Here is a 19430-nt window from a genome sequence, read left to right as displayed (position 1 = left end):
TGGACAAAGCTTGCTTTTCGTTTCATGAGGAAGACTTATTATGCAATGTGTAATATGGATGCATTAAAAAACAGTACTGTTTACATGTATGTTTGGATAATTGCAAAGGAGTTTTCATTTTAGTCACTAGTGTGTTACAAGTCACCCAAATATCACAGATGCGCATAATGTATAGAAATATGATGCCAGGTGTAATTCTCGCTTGTCGCTCAATAACTTCCTATATTGGCACCGTCTTGTGACCCATTTCTAAACAATATGTAACTTTTATTTCAACTGCTCAGCAGAAATGGTAGTGAGACACCATGAACCACAGATCTTGTGACATCAAAAGTAAGCATTCAACCCACTCAGTTCAGCACCTGCCCCGTGCACTGTTAAGGCTGGTTTACAGTTGGTCTAGTTACCTACTGTTTGTGGACACTTGTCACATTCTAATGGTCTACAGACGTGTCGTTAGACGAAGTATAAACCAGCCTTTACTGAGGTGAAATGTTCCTGTGCTCTTGTGGGCTCTCGTGATACTGCAAATATCCATAGTCTAGTAGCTGTACAGCGTTCAGAACGTATAGGCTAAGAGTGGACACTGGTGCGGTAGGATGATACAGCGCTTTCAGTATGGAAGACTTTTACATTTACATCAGTTGTTACAAATGGCACGGGTTTTATTTGAGCATCCAACACTCAGTTTAGGACCTGCACTGCACTGTGGTGAAATGTTCCTGAAATGTACTTGTGGGCTCAATCATGTGATGTGGCTAACGACCTTTGACTAGTAGACATACAGCGCCTTCAGAAAGTATTCATACCACTTGACTTATTCCACAATATGTTGTGTTACAGCCTGAATTCAAAATGGATTCTTTCCTCTCAACCATCTACACACAATACCCCATAATGACGAAGTGAAGACATGTTTTAATACATTTGTGCTAATTTATTGAAAATTTAATACATAAATATCTCATTTACGTAAGTATTCACACCCCTGTGTCAATACATGTTAGAATCACCTTTGGCAGCGATTACAGCTGTGAGTCTTTCTGGGTAAATCTCTAAGAGCTTTGCACACCTGGATTGTACAACATTCTTCAAGCTCAGTCAAGTTGGTTGTTGATCATTGCGAGACAGCCATTTTCAAGTCTTGCCATAGATTTTCAAGCCGATTTAAGTCAAAGCTGTAACTAGGCATCTCAGAAACATTCAATGTCATCTTGCAACTCCAGCGTATATTTAGCCTTGTGTTTTAGGTTATTGTCCTGCTGAAAGGTGAATTTGTCTCCCAGTGCCTGTTGGAAAGCAGACATCCATTTATTTGTATCCTAAAAAAAACTCCCTTGCCGATGACAAGCATACCCATAACATGATGCAGCCACCACCATACTTGAAAATATGAAGTGGTACTCAGTGATGTGTTGGATTTGTCCCAAACACAACGCTTCTGATCTGTGACTGTCTGATCCTCAACGCTGGGGCCCCACAAGGGTGCGTGCTCAGCCTCCTCCTGTACTCCCTGTTCACCCATGACTGCGTGGCCAAGCACGCCTCCAACTCAATCATCAAGTTTGCAGACGACACAACAGTAGTAGGCTTGATTACCAACAATGACGAGACCGCCTATAGGGAGGAGGTGAGGGCTCTGGGAGTGTGGTGCCAGGAAAATAACCTCACTCAACGTCAACAAAACAAAGGAGATGATCGTGGACTTCAGGAAACAGCAGAGGGTGCACCCCCCTATCCACATCGACAGGACCGCAGTGGAAAAGGTGGAAAGCTTCAAGTTCCTTGGCGTACACATCACTGACAAACTGAAATGGTCCACCCACGCAGACAGTGTGGTGAAGAAGGCGTAACAGAGCCTCTTCAACCTCAGGAGGCTGAAGAAATTTGACATGGCACCTAAAACCCTCACAAACTTTTACAGATGCACAGTTGAGAGCATCCTGTCGGGCTGTATCACCGCCTGGTACTGCAACTGCACCACTCTCCAGAGGGTGGTGTGGTCTGCCGAACGCATTACCGGGGGCAAACTACCCACCCTCCAAGACAACTACAGCACCCGATGTCACAGGAAGGCCAAAAAGATCATCAAGGACATCAGCCACCCGAGCCACTGCCTGTTCACCCCGCTATCATCCAGAAGGTGAGGTCAGTACAGGTGCATCAAAGCTGGGACCGAGAGAATGAAAAACATCTTCTATCTCAAGGCCATCAGACTGTTAAATAGCCATCACTAGCACATTAGAAGCTGCTGTTGCCTATTGAAATCACTGGCCACTTTAAGAAATGGAACACTTTAATAATGTTTACATATCTTGCACTACTCATCTCATATGTACAGTGAGGGAAAAAAGTATTTGATCCCCTGCTGATTTTGTACGTTTGCCCACTGACAAAGAAATGATCAGTCTATAATTTTAATGGTAGGTTTATTTGAACATTGAGAGACAGAATAACAACAAAAAAATCCAGAAAAACACGTCAAAAATGTTATAAATTGTTTTGCATTTTAATGAGGGAAATAAGTATTTGACCCCCTGTCAATCAGAAATATTTCTGGCTCCCAGGAGTCTTTTATACTGGTAACGAGCTGAGATTAGGAGCACACTCTTAAAGGGAGTGCTCCTAATCTCAGCTTGTTACCTGTATACCTGCTTGACACCTGTCCACAGAAGCAATCAATCAATCAGATTACAAACTCTCCACCATGGCCAAGACCAAAGAGCTCTCCAAGGCTGTCAGGGACAAGATTGTAGACCTACACAAGGCTGGAATGGGCTACAAGACCATTGCCAAGCAGCTTGGTGAGAAGGTGATAACAGTTGGTGCGATTATTCGCAAATGGAAGAAACACAAAAGAACTGTCTATCTCCATCGGCCTGGGGCTCCATGCAAGATCTCACCTCGTGGAGTTGCATTGATCATGAGAACAGTGAGGAATCAGCCCAGAACTACACGGGAGGATCTTGTCAATGATCTCAAGGCAGCTGGGACCATAGTCACCAAGAAAACAATTGGTAACACACTACGCCGTGAAGGACTGAAATCCTGCAGCGCCCGCAAGGTCCCCCTGCTCAAGAAAGCACATATACAGGCCCGTCTGAAGTTTGCCAATGATCATCTGAATGATTCAGAGGAGAACTGGGTGAAAGTGTTGTGGTCAGATGAAACCAAAATCGAGCTCTTTGGCATCAACTCAACTCGCAGTGTTTGGAGGAGGAGGAATGCTGCCTATGACCCCAAGAACACCATCCCCACCGTCAAACATGGAGGTGGAAACATTATGCTTTGGGGGTGTTTTTCTGCTAAGGGGACAGGACAACTTCACCGCATCAAAGGGACGATGGACGGGGCCATGTACCGTCAAATCTTGGGTGAGAACCTCCTTCCCTCAGCCAGGGCATTGAAAATGGGTTGTGGATGGGTATTCCAGCATGACAATGACCCAAAACACACGGCCAAGGCAACAAAGGAGTGGCTCAACATTAAGGTCCTGTAGTGGCCTAGCCAGTCTCCAGACCTTAATCCCATAGAAAATCTGTGGAGGGAGCTGAAGGTTCGAGTTGCCAAAAGTCAGCCTCGAAACCTTAAGGACTTGGAGAAGATCTGCAAAGGAGTGGGACAAAATCCCTCCTGAGATGTGTGCAAACCTGGTGGCCAACTACAAGAAACGTCTGACCTCTGTGATTGCCAACAAGGGTTTTGCCACCAAGTACTAAGTCATGTTTTGCAGAGGGGTCAAATACTTATTTCCCTCATTAAAATGCAAATCACTTTATAACATTTTTGACATGCGTTTTTCTGGATTTGTTGTTGTTATTCTGTCTCTCACTGTTCAAATAAACCTACCATTAAAATTATAGACTGATCATGTCTTTGTCAGTGGGCAAACATACAAAATCAGCAGGGGATCAAATACTTTTTTCCCTCACTGTATACACTGTATATACTTCTATTCTATAATATTCTACTGTATCTTAGTCCATGCCGCTCTGTCATTGCTTGTCCATATATGTATATATTCTTAAATTCCATTCCTTACTAGATTTGTGTGTATTGGGTATATGTTGTGGAATTGTTAGATATTACTGCACTGTCGGAGCTAGAAGCACAAGCATTTCGCTAACCCCGCAATAACATCTGCTAAACACGTGTATGTGACAAATACAATTTGAAGGTTGGAATAAATATACACACATTCACAGTATAAAGGTTTGAGGTCCTCCAATCAGGGGGAGGGTGGGGATGTGATGTATGTTTTGTTATGTGTGTTTTGGTTTCAGGCTGTGGGTGATGGTCCTGGTGGTTTCAGGCTGTGGGTGATGGTCCTGGTGGTTTCAGGCTGTGGGTGCTGGTCCTGGTGGTTTCAGGCTGTGGGTGCTGGTCCTGGTGGTTTCAGGCTGTGGGTGTCGGTCCTGGTGGTTTCAGGCTGTGGGTGCTGGTCCTGGTGGTTTCAGGCTGTGGGTGCTGGTCCTGGTGGTTTCAGGCTGTGGGTGTCGGTCCTGGTGGTTTCAGGCTGTGGGTGTCGGTCCTGGTGGTTTCAGGCTGTGGGTGTCGGTCCTGGTGGTTTCAGGCTGTGGGTGATGGTCCTGGTGGTTTCAGGCTGTGGGTGCTGGTCCTGGTGGTTTCAGGCTGTGGGTGCTGGTCCTGGTGGTTTCAGGCTGTGGGTGTTGGTCCTGGTGGTTTCAGGCTGTGGGTGATGGTCCTGGTGGTTTCAGGCTGTGGGTGCTGGTCCTGGTGGTTTCAGGCTGTGGGTGCTGGTCCTGGTGGTTTCAGGCTGTGGGTGTTGGTCCTGGTGGTTTCAGGCTGTAAGTGTTGGTCCTGGTGGATTCAGGCTGTGAGTGTCGGTCCTGGTGGTTTCAGGCTGTGGGTGTTGGTCCTGGTGGTTTCAGGCTGTGAGTGTTGGTCCTGGTGGTTTCAGGCTGTGAGTGTCGGTCCTGGTGGATTCAGGCTGTGAGTGTTGGTCCTGGTGGATTCAGGCTGAGTGCTGGTCCTGGTGGTTTCAGGCTGAGTGCTGGTCCTGGTGGTTTCAGGCAGAGTGTTGGTCCTGGTGGTTTCAGGCTGTGAGCGGTGTGTGTGATGGTCCTGGTGGTTTCAGGCTGTGAGCGGTGTGTGTGCTGGTGGTTTCAGGCTGTGAGCGGTGTGTGATGGTCCTGGTGGTTTCAGGCTGTGAGCGGTGTGTGTGATGGTCCTGGTGGTTTCAGGCTGTGAGCGGTGTGTGTGATGGTCCTGGTGGTTTCAGGCTGTGAGCGGTGTGTGTGATGGTCCTGGTGGTTTCAGGCTGTGTGTGCTGGTCCTGGTGGTTATAGGTGCACTTACTTCCATGCCAGCTCGGACGTCGGACGGGGCTTGGTCCTTTCCGCCCTTGGAAAATCCCTTTGGGCTAGGGGCTTCGCACCCACTGACCAGAGCACCCTATTTGTATTATCTTTGTAATGTTGTTGTAAAAAAAAAAAAAACACTTTGCATTCAGGAAATAAAGTTAATTTCTATGCCACATTTTTTGCAAACAGGATGCATGTTTTGGAATATCTTTACGTTGTACAGGCTTTCTTTTCACTCTGTCATTTAGGTTAGTATTGTGGAGTAACTACAATGTTGATCCATCTTCAGTTTTCTATCACAGCCATTAAACTATGTAACTGTTTTAAAGTCACCATTGGCCTCATAGTGAAATCCCTGAGTGGTTTCCTTCCTCTCCAGCAACTGAGTTAGGAAGGACGCCTGTATCTTTGTAGTGACTGGGTGTATTGATACACCATCCAAAGTGTAATAAATAACTTCACCATGCTCAAAGGGATATTCAAATGTATGCTTTTTTGTTTTTACCGATCTACAAATAGGTGCCCTTCTTTGTGAGGCATTGGAAAACCTCCCTGGTCTTTGAGGTTGAACCGGTGTTAGAAATGTACTGCTCGACTGAGGGACCTTACAGATACTTGTATGTGTGGAGTACAGAGATGAAGTAGTCATTCAAAAATCACTTTAAACACTATTATTAACACGACTCAGGATAAGACCCAGATGCAGACACAGGAGTCAGGCAGTTTGAATCTCAGATGTTTATTACAAAACAGGGGGCAGGCAAACAGCAGGTCAAGGGCAGCCAGAGGTCAGTAATCCAAGGCAGCGTCAAATCAGGGACAGAACGGCCGGCAGGCTCAGGGTCAGGGCAGGCAGAATGGTCAGAACCGGGAGGACTAGAAAACAGACACTAGAGATGCTGGAAAACAGGAAAAACACGCTGGTAAGACTTGACAAGACTGGCAACAGACAAACAGAAAAAGCAGGTATAAATACACAGGGGATAATGGGGGAAATGGGCGCCACCTGGTGGGGGGTGGAGACAAGCACAAGACAGGTGAAACAGATCAGGGTGTGACAAGCAACTTGTGACTTAAGCACAGTTTTACTCCTGAACTTATTTAGGTTTACCAGAAGAAAGGGGTTGAATACTTATTGACTCAAGCTATTTCAGCTTTTAATTTATTTGTAAACATTTCTAAAAACAATTACACTTTGACATTATAATAATAATAATAATAATAATAATATGCCATTTAGCAGACGCTTTTATCCAAAGCGACTTACAGTCATGTGTGCATACATTTTTACGTATGGGTGGTCCCGGGGATCGAACCCACTACCCTGGCGTTACAAGCGCCATGCTCTACCAATTGAGCTACAGGGTATTGTGTAATAGGCCAGTGACACAAAATGTGGGATAAAATGTCAAAGAGGTGTGAACACTTTCTGAAGGCTCTGTACTGGTTCAGTATCATGGTTGTGCTCGATTCCATTTCAATTCCAGTCTATTCAGGAAGAACACTGAAATTCTAACTCTCTTCAATTACAAATTTTTTGAATTTTGATTACTTTCTGAATTGCCTGGAATTTAAATGAAATTGACCCCAACCCTGATCATACCGCACATTCAGTATGGAAATTGGAAACCCACGTCAGTTGTTACCAACGACCCGCTGGCTTTTGAGACTCATCATAAAACATAAACCAGCTGTAAATCAAACGCTTTTTATTTCTCCATATAGAAAAATAATTAAGTTAAAGGAAACAGCCCATCAAAAATTCAGCATCTTGTTTTTCAACCGATGGTCCTCGATACATTTATATAACCTTTGTCGCATAAATGAAAAAATATGTAACAAATTGTAAATACCACGTTCACAGTAATAAATATTTATAACAAAAAAAATATGTTGTACATTGACATAATATATATATATATTCATATATATAAAATTATATACTGTAAAAACTTTTTTCAAGTTTATCAAAAAGCAAAAACAAAAATAGCTGAATAAACAATGATTGCATTATTTTATTTTAATTCCCAAGGCATCGGTAACCATGACCACTAAGAGTCTTAATAAATAAAATAATGTGATATGACCTCAAAGATAGTAGTGCATCACTGTAAATTAAAAAAGAAAATTGTAGTGTACGTTTATTTCTACTCACAATGTCTTTTTTTGCAACTTCCAAAACAAACCAATAGGAATGGCAATGAGGACATCGTAAATAGTTTATCTAGCACCTGCATGTCTTCCCCCTTAACTACTGCTACTATCGGTTTCTCTGTAGTCTTCTTGGCAGCAACATAAAGCTTAGACGTGTCATGTCACGTGTGTGAAACCATGGCCACTTTCAGGGCCAGGCTTTTTTTGGCAAATTATTTTGAGACAAACAAGAAAAATAAAACATTGCAGTTTTACACAACTTCCTCACACTCAGTTCTGTCGTAATCATAAATCGAACCGCTGTCATGAGCTTGTGCACATATTTGTGTGTATGTCACGTGGGTGCACACTGTCTGTCAAAGTAATAAAAATAAATGCATAGAAAAGAATTACCGTTGGTAGCAATGTTCAACTTCTTAGGGTTACTTTCATGTAGCATATTGTGACACACAGGGCAAGGCAGATAGACGTGTGTACTGCTTTATTCTACCCTGGGTACCAGTCTGCTGCACTCTAGCCTGGGTACCAGTCTGCTGCACTCTAGCCTGGGTACCAGTCTGCTGCACTCTAGCCTGGGTTACCAGTCTGCTGCACTCTAGCCTGGGTACCAGTCTGCTGCACTCTAGCCTGGGTTACCAGTCTGCTGCACTCTAGCCTGGGTACCAGTCTGCTGCACTCTAGCCTGGGTACCAGTCTGCTGCACTCTAGCCTGGGTACCAGTCTGCTGCACTCTAGCCTGGGTACCAGTCAGCTGCACTCTAGCCTGGGAACCAGTCTGCTGCACTCTAGCCTGGGTACCAGTCTGCTGCACTCTAGCCTGGGTACCAGTCTGCTGCACTCTAGCCTGGGTACCAGTCTGCTGCACTCTAGCCTGGGTACCAGTCTGCTGCACTCTAGCCTGGGTACCAGTCTGCTGCACTCTAGCCTGGGTACCAGTCTGCTGCACTCTAGCCTGGGTACCAGTCTGCTGCACTCTAGCCTGGGAACCAGTCTGCTGCACTCTAGCCTGGGAACCAGTCTGCTGCACTCTAGCCTGGGCACCAGTCTGCTGCACTCTAGCCTGGGTACCAGTCTGCAGCACTCTAGCCTGGGTTACCAGTCTGCTGCACTCTAGCCTGGGTACCAGTCTGCTGCACTCCAGCCTGGGTACCAGTCTGCTGCACTCTAGCCTGGGTACCAGTCTGCTGCACTCTAGCCTGGGTACCAGTCTGCTGCACTCTAGCCTGGGAACCAGTCTGCTGCACTCTAGCCTGGGTACCAGTCTGCTGCACTCTAGCCTGGGTACCAGTCTGCTGCACTCTAGCCTGGGTACCAGTCTTTACTCGCCTTTACTTGCACATGTCCCTGGCTTCCTTTCTCCCTTATAAAGATCCAAAATGGAACCCTGTTCACTATTATTAGTGCACTACCTCGGACCACACACTGATCCTTCTGCACTAGAGAGAGAACAGGGAGGCCTGCTGCGAGGTGAACCCTGACCTCTGACCTCTGGCTGGGTAACTCCCAAGAGGAGAGGGGTGCATTCATTCGGACACACCTTAGTTTCAAAACGTTGTGCAACGGAAAATGTTTCAAAAACAAAAAAAGAGCGTTTCGCAAATGGACGAGTCCACAGTAGTCTCTCCCTATTCGACTCTGATTTCTTCCGTTTGGTGCCTAATGAACAGGACCCTGTCTCAGGCCCAGTCAAACCTCGGCCCCCAGCTCTATGACCCCAGTCTCTATGATGGGGACCAGTTTTTCATCCACCTGAACCAGCAGGATGGTCTGGTCTATATGGGAGCGGCTGGTGAGGTCACGGCTACAAGGCACCCACCGGTGAATCACCTGGAGAGAAGAAGGGTTGGTGATGGAGGGAGGAGAGAGAGAGGAGAGATAACAGAAGGCAAGTTATTGATCTGATAGAACAGAATACAATACGGTATAGAACTGAATACAATATCAATATATGGGAGGATGGGGCGGGTGGACGGGGAATGAGGGGGAGAATATGTTGGGGTTATCTTTGTATGCATTTATTCAATAGTTTTTTTGTACCCCCCCCCCCCAAAAAAAAAGACCAAACTAAATAAAAAGTTGTTCACCAAAAAAATCTTGAAGTAAAAAATGTGATATAAGTGACAACAATTGTAAACTTGACTGAGATGACATGAGAAAAATGTTGATATTCAAATTGTAAATTGAGAGGGACTTACATGTCCCTCCATGCCCTCCAGGGGGCGCCAGTCTCTCCAGCAGCTGCGTCCTGCCCTCAGCCTCACCGTCTCGTCAGGCCACTGCAGCTCCTTCCGCTTCGACAGGTTAATGATCTCCAGCACCTGGCTCACATCCACGATCTGCAGGAGAGGGGATATAGTCAGATCAGCACCATTCAATAACTTAGTTTTACCTTTGTTGGTTTGTTGGTTATGTACTGCAGTGATTCTCAACTCCAGTCCTCCAGTTGAGAAACACTGTTGGGGGTACTGGAGGACTGGAGTTGGGCTGTTGGGGTACTGGAGGACTGGAGTTGGGCTGTTGGGGTACTGGAGGACTGGAGTTGAGAAACACTGTTGGGGTACTGAGGACTGGAGTTGGGCTGTTGGGGTACTGAGGACTGGAGTTGGGCTGTTGGGGTACTGAGGACTGGAGTTGGGCTGTTGGGGTACTGGAGTTGGGCTGTTGGGGTACTGGAGTTGGGCTGTTGGGGTACTGAGGACTGGAGTTGAGAATCACTGATCTAAAGTAAACAATCCATCCTCCAAATGTCTAAAGGACTTGTATGTTTTTTTTTGGAAAAGGAAACAAAAAGGTAAGTTTGTAATTTATGTGAACTATCAGTTACAGGTGCTGTTTAAAACAGTTACAGGTGCTGTTTAAAACAAACAGTTACAGGTGCTGTTTAAAACAGTTACAGGTGCCTTTTAAAACAGTTACAGGTGCTGTTTAAAACAGTGAGGTTCCATCAAGGTGTTGCTGTCCGCTGACCTGCACTCTGTAGGAGATGTCATCTCTTCTCACAGTGGATAGAGCCGGGTTGTGTTGGTGGTGGTGGTGTTGACCGAGCGGGTCAGCTATGGCGCTACACAGCCCGTCGTTCCCCAGCAGGCCCACTAGGGTATGTCTCTTACAGGTGGGGATACTGTGGGAGGACAGGGATGCGGAGGGGCCGGCTGGGTCCGAGGAGAACCCTGAGCCCAGGCGGAGCTGCAGGGAGGTGGGGAGGGTGCGGAGGGAGAGCTGGCTGGTGGAGGAACGGCGGCAGGGCTCCAGGCCCGTGGCTGAGGTACGTAGGGAGGAATGGCGGCAGGGCTCCAGGCCCGTGGCTGAGGTACGTAGGGAGGAGTGGCGGCAGGGCTCCAGGCCCGTGGCTGAGGTACGTAGGGAGGAATGGCGGCAGGGCTCCAGGCCCGTGGCTGAGGTACGTAGGGAGGAGTGGCGGCAGGGCTCCAGGCCCGTGGCTGAGGTACGCAGGGAGGAATGGCGGCTGCTACTGTAGCGGTACGAAGAGGAATGGCTGGTTACGGAGGCTCGGGCTGGGGAGGGGTGCACCAGACCAGACTGGACCGACTGGGAGCTCTGACTGGTGCCTGGATGGAGAGGACAGATACAGGTTAGTTGGTGCCTGTATGGAGAGGACAGATACAGGTTAGTTGGTGCCTGGATGGACAGGTTAGTTGGTGCCTGGATGGACAGGTTAGTTGGTGCCTGGATGGACAGGTTAGTTGGTGCCTGGATGGACAGGTTAGTTGGTGCCTGGATGGAGAGGACAGATACAGGTTAGTTGGTGCCTGGATGGACAGGTTAGTTGGTGCCTGGATGGAGAGGACAGATACAGGTTAGTTGGTGCCTGGATGGACAGGTTAGTTGGTGCCTGGATGGAGAGGACAGATACAGGTTAGTTGGTGCCTGTATGGAGAGGACAGATACAGGTTAGTTGGTGCCTGTATGGAGAGGACAGATACAGGTTAGTTGGTGCCTGTATGGAGAGGACAGATACAGGTTAGTTGGTGCCTGTATGGAGAGGACAGATACAGGTTAGTTGGTGCCTGTATAGAGAGGACAGATACAGGTTAGTTGGTGCCTGTATGGAGAGGACAGATACAGGTTAGTTGGTGCCTGTATGGAGAGGACAGATACAGGTTAGTTGGTGCCTGTATAGAGAGGACAGATACAGGTTAGTTGGTGCCTGTATAGAGAGGACAGGAGAGAAGTAACCAGGGCCCAGTTCCCCGATAGCGCTGGAACTTAGGCTTACGAGTGTTTTAACAATGCATCGTTCCTATAACGGCCGAAGATGTTACAAGTGAGTCGTTGAGGCATGTATCGATATAGCCCAAGAATGTACTACCCTGAAGGAGTATAGGCAAGCCGTTACTCCTTATAGTACAAGGACCTTATGTTGTTTTCAGATGTAGACTGGCTCTGGCAGCCAAAACAGCCAAATACTTGATCTAAACATGAATCGATTCTCAATTGCGATACGGTTCTAGAAACATAAATCCCTTTACTTTCATATCACATAAAATAATTTCACAAATGCAAAATGAACACTTACTGTACTGTTTTAACCGGCTTTATCACAGTTGCTATCACAGTTGCAGCCGACAGTATTTTTTCAGTGACAACACGTTTCTGGCGGCCATCCGTTCCTACACACAGGTGTTCGGAGCACGCTAGATAGCTAATTAGCACAGGTGGAAGCCTCGGTCTGTAACATGGAGATATGGCAGAGTGGGAACACTAACACTAACCCTAACAAGGTGTGTAGTAATTTCTCGCCGATATGAAAGGCTGTGCCGCAAGCAAAACAAACATACCGCAAGCGATGCGTGTTCACGTTCAGACCGAGCGTCGGGGCTCGTAACAAAAATCTCCCGGGAAGATGATATCTTATAATAATAATAATAATATAATAATTATAATAATATGCCATTTAGCAGACGCTTTTATCCAAAGCGACTTACAGTCATGCGTGCATTGGTCCCGGGGATCGAACCCACTACTACCCTGGCGTTACAAGCGCCGTGCTCTACCAGCTGAGCTAAAGGTATCTGATAGGATCGAAAAGAAAAGCAGCGCTGATCTCGGATCAGCTTTCTCCCATTATAATCTTACCTTATTCTACAACACTGAAGACGGATCAGCTTCTAGAGAGATATCACCTATGGCTGGAAATATTGAGGCCGCTTTTCTAATTGCCTACCTTATAATGACCCTATAAAAATGCGCACCTGTTGTTACTAGGGCTGTCAAACGATTAAAATAATTAATCACGATTAAAATCGCATGCTTTTCTGTAGTTAAATGGGGATTAAAATCACAATTTTTGAATTTGCTCAAATTTGGCCCTAAAGAAATACTTTTCCATTTAAAAAGCAGTGCATTCATTGTGTTCCAGGCATACTATGCTTTGATTGTAAAGGGATTGGAAACACATAATAATCTGTCTCAGAAACTAAACGCTTCCAAAATTGAAATAGGCCTACTCCCTCTTATCAATGTTGTTGAAGTTACACACACACACACACACACCTGTGTCTTACTATACTTGTGAGGACTTTTTGGGGACCAACAATTGATTCACATTTCAAAATCCTATTTCCTCTAACCTTTAACCCTAATTCTAAGCCCTTTTTTTTTTTTTTTTTTTTTTATACAAGTGAGGACCGGCAAAATGTCCTCACTTCTTTGAATTTGAGTTGGTTTACTATTCTGGTGAGGACTTCCTGGTACTCACATACAAGTACCGTTAAAGCTTCAGCCAATGGCATTCTAAATGAGTGTTCCCCCAATTTCTGATTGGACCTGGCTCTTTCGATTCAAAGACAACGTTCTGAATTCCACAGAAGACGACGACAACAGGTCCGCCAGGTCGGAGTTCATGTAGGTTAATACAGCTATTAGATCAGCCTAGGCGACTTCAACATGAACAAGACACAAGCTGCTGCTACTAGAATTGGGATCATTTGCTTAAAAATCTTTTGATCTACAGAACTACAACAAAAACGGTAGCTAAATGGAATGGATGTCCTGTTCTGATTAAAATCATTGTGGGAAGTTAGTTTTATCAAGAGGCGTTGAGCCATGGCATTGTAAAGATTATTTTGGTTAGCTAGCTAGTTAACATTAGCATAACTAGCTAGCTACTTCTGTACAAATGATGTTTTTTGCTGTTATCTAAAGAAACGCCTGAGAATGTGTTTATAGTTGAACTTTCTGTAAGTTTTCCTTTAAAAAAAAATCTCAAAGACATGCTTAAGTTAAGTACCCAATAGGTCCATTTTTAAAAGAGATCTTATTCTTTAGTTTTTTTTAATCCTCTTATGTTTATTGTGTAGTAAATATTTCACTTTTTATTTTCATAGTTTTTCCTGTGAAGCACATTGTGTTGCATTCCATGTCTGAAATGTGCTGTCGGAAATAAAGCTTGATTTGATTTGAAGAAATGGAAATGCAATTAACGACAAATTTCTTACGGCATTAAAAATGGAACGCGTTATTAACGCGAACTTTGACAGCCCTAGTCGTGGCACATCATGAAATATACTGGAGGCAAAAATCACAGACTGTAGCCTTCAATTAGCAAACTACAAATCAATTGATTGAACACGAAATTGATTTCAATATGACGTAGCCTATATCCTGACCTACACTGTAGTATTTATCTTTTAAACGCAGTCACCTCGGTTGGTATTCCAATAACCTTTTTAATCATTCGCTTGTTTGTAACAATTGCAAAGACATTGGCAACTTTGTATTTGTAGTCAACTTCTTTCTGACGTTATCGGAGGTCACAGAGACGGACAAACATATTGATTCTATGTTTAGCAGCAGATATCTTCTGTAAAGTGACACGGAAGGGCAAAAAAAAGCATCTAAAGACATACCTAGCTAATTCACCAGTTGTCTGAGGCAGTCGGTTAATAGATAACGAGCGTTTTCAAGTGCTGCTTTAGTAACGATGGTTTTGCTCCTATGAAGGTTCTAACGATGAAGGTAGCCTTCGGATGATTTTGGGAAACCAGGCCATGGTCAGGTGACGTTATTATTCTTATAACATCCTGGTCACACAGCGAAGAAACGTTATGCTAATGTATAATTTTGGTGATATCTGAAAATATTTAGGAATTTGTATCTGGTGACCAGGGGTTGGGGTCAATTACATTTTATTTTCAGTCAATTCAGGAAATTCAGTTTACTTCCTGAATTGACCGAATTGAAAAGGACTGGTGGTGATGTCTGTGGTGGTGGTCCTCACCCATAGAGTGTGGCTGGTAGGCCAGGGGAGCAGAGCTCTGCTGGGAGTCATCGCTCATCCCCATCCCGTTACCGCTGGTACAGGACAAGCCCCCTGCATTAGAGTCCTCAATGTTCCCACCACTGTTACAGCCAGAACCACAGCCCTTACGCAACCTAGAGAGAGAGAGAGAGAGAGAGAGAGAGACAGAGAGAGAGAGAGAGGAGAGAGAGAGACAGAGAGAGAGAGAGGAGAGAGAGAGAGAGAGAGAGAGACAGAGAGAGAGAGAGAGGAGAGAGAGAGAGAGAGAGAGAGAGAGAGAGAGAGAGAGAGAGAGCGCGAGAGAGAGAAAGAGAAAGAAAAAGACAGAGAGAGAGAGAGAGAGAGAGAGAGAGAGAGAGAAAGAGAGAGAGAGAGAGAGAGACAGAGAGAAAGAGAGAGAGAGAGAGAGAGAGAGAGAGAGAGAGAGAGAGAGAGAGAGAGAGAGAGAGAGAGAGAGAGAGAGAGAGAGAGAGAGGAGGGGGGAGAGAAGTTACATCATCAGGTACTACAGATGAAAATCATCCGGCTGGCTAAATCTGGCACATTTACAGAAATGTTGACTAATGTGCAGTAAACCTGTTACTTTAAGTAAATTCCTTTAACTGGGGACAGATTAAGAAGAGAACATTTAGAGAGAACACAAAACAGGAAACCCCACCGGCACTAATGAGTACAAATAATTAGCACTTACATCTACAATACAGCAACAGTTGTCACACAGTGCTTTGGCCAAGACCCCACGGAGCAAATAGAAGCACAGTGGAAACTCCCTAGAATAAACCTCAGAGAGAGAGAGAGAGTGGCAACGTCCCAATTATCTCTCCTTCCTATAATAATAATAATAATAATAATAATAATAATAATAATAAGCCATTTAGCAGACGCTTTTAACCAAAGCGACTTACAGTCATGTGTGCATACATTTTTACGTATGGGTGGTCCCGGGGAATCGAACCCACTACCCTGGCGTTACAAACGCCATGCTCTACCAATTGAGCTACTGAGGACCAATCAAAGGTGCACTTGTTCACTTCCCTTCACGGATTTCAAAACGAAATGACTGGTATAAGAAATACACTATATATACAAAAGTACAGTTGAAGTCGGAAGTTTACATACACCTTAGCCAAATACATTTAAACTCAGTTTTTCACAATTCCTGACATTTAGTAAAAATTCCCTGTCTTAGATCAGTTAGGATCACCACTTTATTTTAAGAATGTGAAATGTCAGAATAATAGTAGAGAGAATGATTTATTTCAGCTTATATTTCTTTCATCACATCCCAGTGGGTCAGAAGTTTATATACACTCAATTACACTGCTCAAAAAAATAAAGGGAACACTTAAACAACACAACGTAACTCCAAGTCAATCACACTTCTGTGAAATCAAACTGTCCACTTAGGAAGCAACACTGATTGACAATACATTTCACATGCTGTTGTGCAAATGGAATAGACAACAGGTGGAAATTATAGGCAATTAGCAAGACACCCCCAATAAAGGAGTGGTTCTGCAGGTGGTGACCACAGACCACTTCTCAGTTCCTATGCTTCCTGGCTGATGTTTTGGTCACTTTTGAATGCTGGTGGTGCTTTCACTCTAGTGGTAGCATGAGACGGAGTCTACAACCCACACAAGTGGCTCAGGTAGTGCAGCTCATCCAGGATGGCACATCAATGCGTGCTGTGGCAAGAAGGTTTGCTGTGTCTGTCAGCGTAGTGTCCAGCGCATGGAGGCGCTACCAGGAGACAGGCCAGTACATCAGGAGACGTGGAGGAGGCCGTAGGAGGGCAACAACCCAGCAGCAGGACCGCTACCTCCGCCTTTGTGCAAGGAGGAGCAGGAGGAGCACTGCCAGAGCCCTGCAAAATGACCTCCAGCAGGCCACAATTGTGCATGTGTCTGCTCAAACGGTCAGAAACAGACTCCATGAGGGTGGTATGAGGGCCCGACGTCCACAGGTGGGGGTTGTGCTTACAGCCCAACACCGTGCAGGACGTTTGGCATTTGCCAGAGAACACCAAGATTGGCAAATTCGCCACTGGCGCCCTGTGCTCTTCACAGATGAAAGCAGGTTCACACTGAGCACATGTGACAGACGTGACAGAGTCTGGAGACGCCGTGGAGAACGTTCTGCTGCCTGCAACATCCTCCAGCATGACCGGTTTGGCGTGGGTCAGTCATGGTGTGGGGTGGCATTTCTTTGGGGGGCCGCACAGCCCTCCATGTGCTCGCCAGAGGTAGCCTGACTGCCATTAGGTACCGAGATGAGATCCTTAGACCCCTTGTGAGACCATATGCTGGTGCGGTTGGCCCTGGGTTCCTCCTAATGCAAGACAATGCTAGACCTCATGTGGCTGGAGTGTGTCAGCAGTTCCTGCAAGAGGAAGGCATTGATGCTATGGACTGGCCCGCCCGTTCCCCAGACCTGAATCCAATTGAGCACATCTGGGACATCATGTCTCGCTCCATTCACCAACGCCACGTTGCACCACAGACTGTCCAGGAGTTGGCGGATGCTTTAGTCCAGGTCTGGGAGGAGATCCCTCAGGAGACCATCCGCCACCTCATCAGGAGCATGCCCAGGCGTTGTATGGAGGTCATACAGGCACGTGGAGGCCACACACACTACTGAGCCTCATTTTGACTTGTTTTAAGGACATTACATCAAAGTTGGATCAGCCTGTAGTGTGGTTTTCCACTTTAATTTTGAGGGTGACTCCAAATCCAGACCTCCATGGGTTGATACATTTGATTTCCATTGATAATTTTTGTGTGATTTTGTTGTCAGCACATTCAACTATGTAAAGAAAAAAGTATTTAATAAGATTATTTCATTCATTCAGATTTAGGATGTGTTATTTTAGTGTTCCCTTTATTTTTTTGAGCAGCATAGTATTTGGTAGCATTGCCTTTTAAATTGTTTAACTTCGGTCAAACGTTTTGGGTAGCCTTCCACAAGCTTCCCACAATACGTTGGGTGAATTTTGGCCCATTCCTCCTGACAGAGCTGGTGTAACTGAGTCAGGTTTGTAGGCCTCCTTGCTCGCACACTCCTTTTCAGTTCTGCCCACAACTTTTCTATAGGATTGAGGTCAGGGCTTTGTGATGGCCACTCCAATACCTTGACTTTGTTGTTCTTAAGCCATTTTGCCACAACTTTGGAAGTATGCTTGGGGTCATTGTCCATTTGGAAGACCCATTTGCGACCAAGCTTTAACTTCCTGACTGATGTCTTGAGATGTTGCTTCAATATATCCACATAATTTTCCTTCCTCTATTTTTCTGAAGTGCACCAGTCCCTCCTGCAGCAAAGCACCCCCACAGCATGATGTTGCCACCCCCGTGCTTCACGGTTGGGATGGGGTTCTTCGGCTTGCAAGCGACCCCCTTTTTCCTCCAAACATAATGATGGTCATTATGGCGAAACAGTTCTATTTTTGTTTCATCAGACCAGAGGACATTTTTCCAAAAAGTACGATCTTTGTCCCCATGTGCAGTTGCAAACCGTAGTCTGGCTTTTTTATGGCGGTTTTGGAGCAGTGGCTTCTTCCTTGCTGAGCGGCCTTTCAGGTTATGTCGATATAGGACTCGTTTTACTGCGGATATAGATACTTTTGTACCTGTTTCCTCCAGCATCTTCACAAGGTCCTTTGCTGTTGTTCTGGGATTGATTTGCACTTTTCACACCAAAGTACGTTCATCTCTAGGAGACAGAACGCGTCTCCTTCCTGAGCAGTATGTCGGCTGCGTGGTCCCATGGTGTTTATACTAGCGTACTATTGTTTGTACAGATGAACATGGTACCTTCAGGCGTTTGGAAATTGCTCCCAAGGATGAACCAGACTTGTGGAGGTCTACAAAACATTTTCTGAAGTCTTGGCTGATTTATTTCGATTTTCCCATGATGTCAAGCAAAGAGGCACTGAGTTTGAAGGTAGGCCTTGAAATACATCCACAGGTACACCTCCAATTGACTCAAATGTTGTCAATTAGCCTATCAGAAGCTTCTAAAGCCATGACATCATTTTCTGGAATTTTCCAAGCTGTTTAAAGGCACAGTGAACTTAGTGTATGTAAACTTCTGACCCACTGGAATTGTGATACAGTGAATTATAAGTGAAATAATCTGTCTGTAAACAATTGTTGGAAAAATTACTTGTGTCATGCACAAAGTAGATGTCCTAACTGACTTGCCAAAACTATAGTTTGTTAAGAAATTTGTGGAGTGGTTGAAAAACGAGTTTTAATGACTCCAACCTAAGTGTACAGTGGGGAAAAAAAGTATTTAGTCAGCCACCAATTGTGCAAGTTCTCCCACTTAAAAAGATGAGAGAGGCCTGTAATTTTCATCATAGGTACATGTCAACTATGACAGACAAATTGAGAATTTTTTTTCCAGAAAATCACATTGTAGGATTTTTTATGAATTTATTTGCAAATTATGGTGGAAAATAAGTATTTGGTCACCTACAAACAAGCAAGATTTCTGGCTCTCACAGACCTGTAACTTCTTCTTTAAGAGGCTCCTCTGTCCTCCACTCGTTACCTGTATTAATGGCACCTGTTTGAACTTGTTATCAGTATAAAAGACACCTGTCCACAACCTCAAACAGTCACACTCCAAACTCCACTATGGCCAAGACCAAAGAGCTGTCAAAGGACACCAGAAACAAAATTGTAGAC

General features: G+C 45.1%; 1 protein-coding gene across 1 annotated transcript in view; it reads right to left on the bottom strand.

The window, feature by feature from the left end:
- Positions 1-7156: 7156 nt before the first annotated feature.
- The window catches only part of LOC311102783 (pecanex-like protein 1), a 141721-nt gene continuing 129447 nt past the window's right edge, over positions 7157-19430 (bottom strand). The window contains 4 exon segments of the mRNA XM_084144196.1: positions 7157-9305; positions 9674-9814; positions 10446-11047; positions 14719-14873. Of these exon segments, the coding sequence (XP_084000322.1) occupies positions 9165-9305; positions 9674-9814; positions 10446-11047; positions 14719-14873 (1039 nt within the window). The 3' untranslated portion in view covers positions 7157-9164.

The sequence above is a fragment of the Coregonus lavaretus genome, assembly GCF_964263955.1.
Source record: "Coregonus lavaretus genome assembly, chromosome: 27".
Taxonomy (NCBI): domain Eukaryota; kingdom Metazoa; phylum Chordata; class Actinopteri; order Salmoniformes; family Salmonidae; genus Coregonus; species Coregonus lavaretus.
This window is presented reverse-complemented; position numbering and strand designations above follow the sequence as displayed.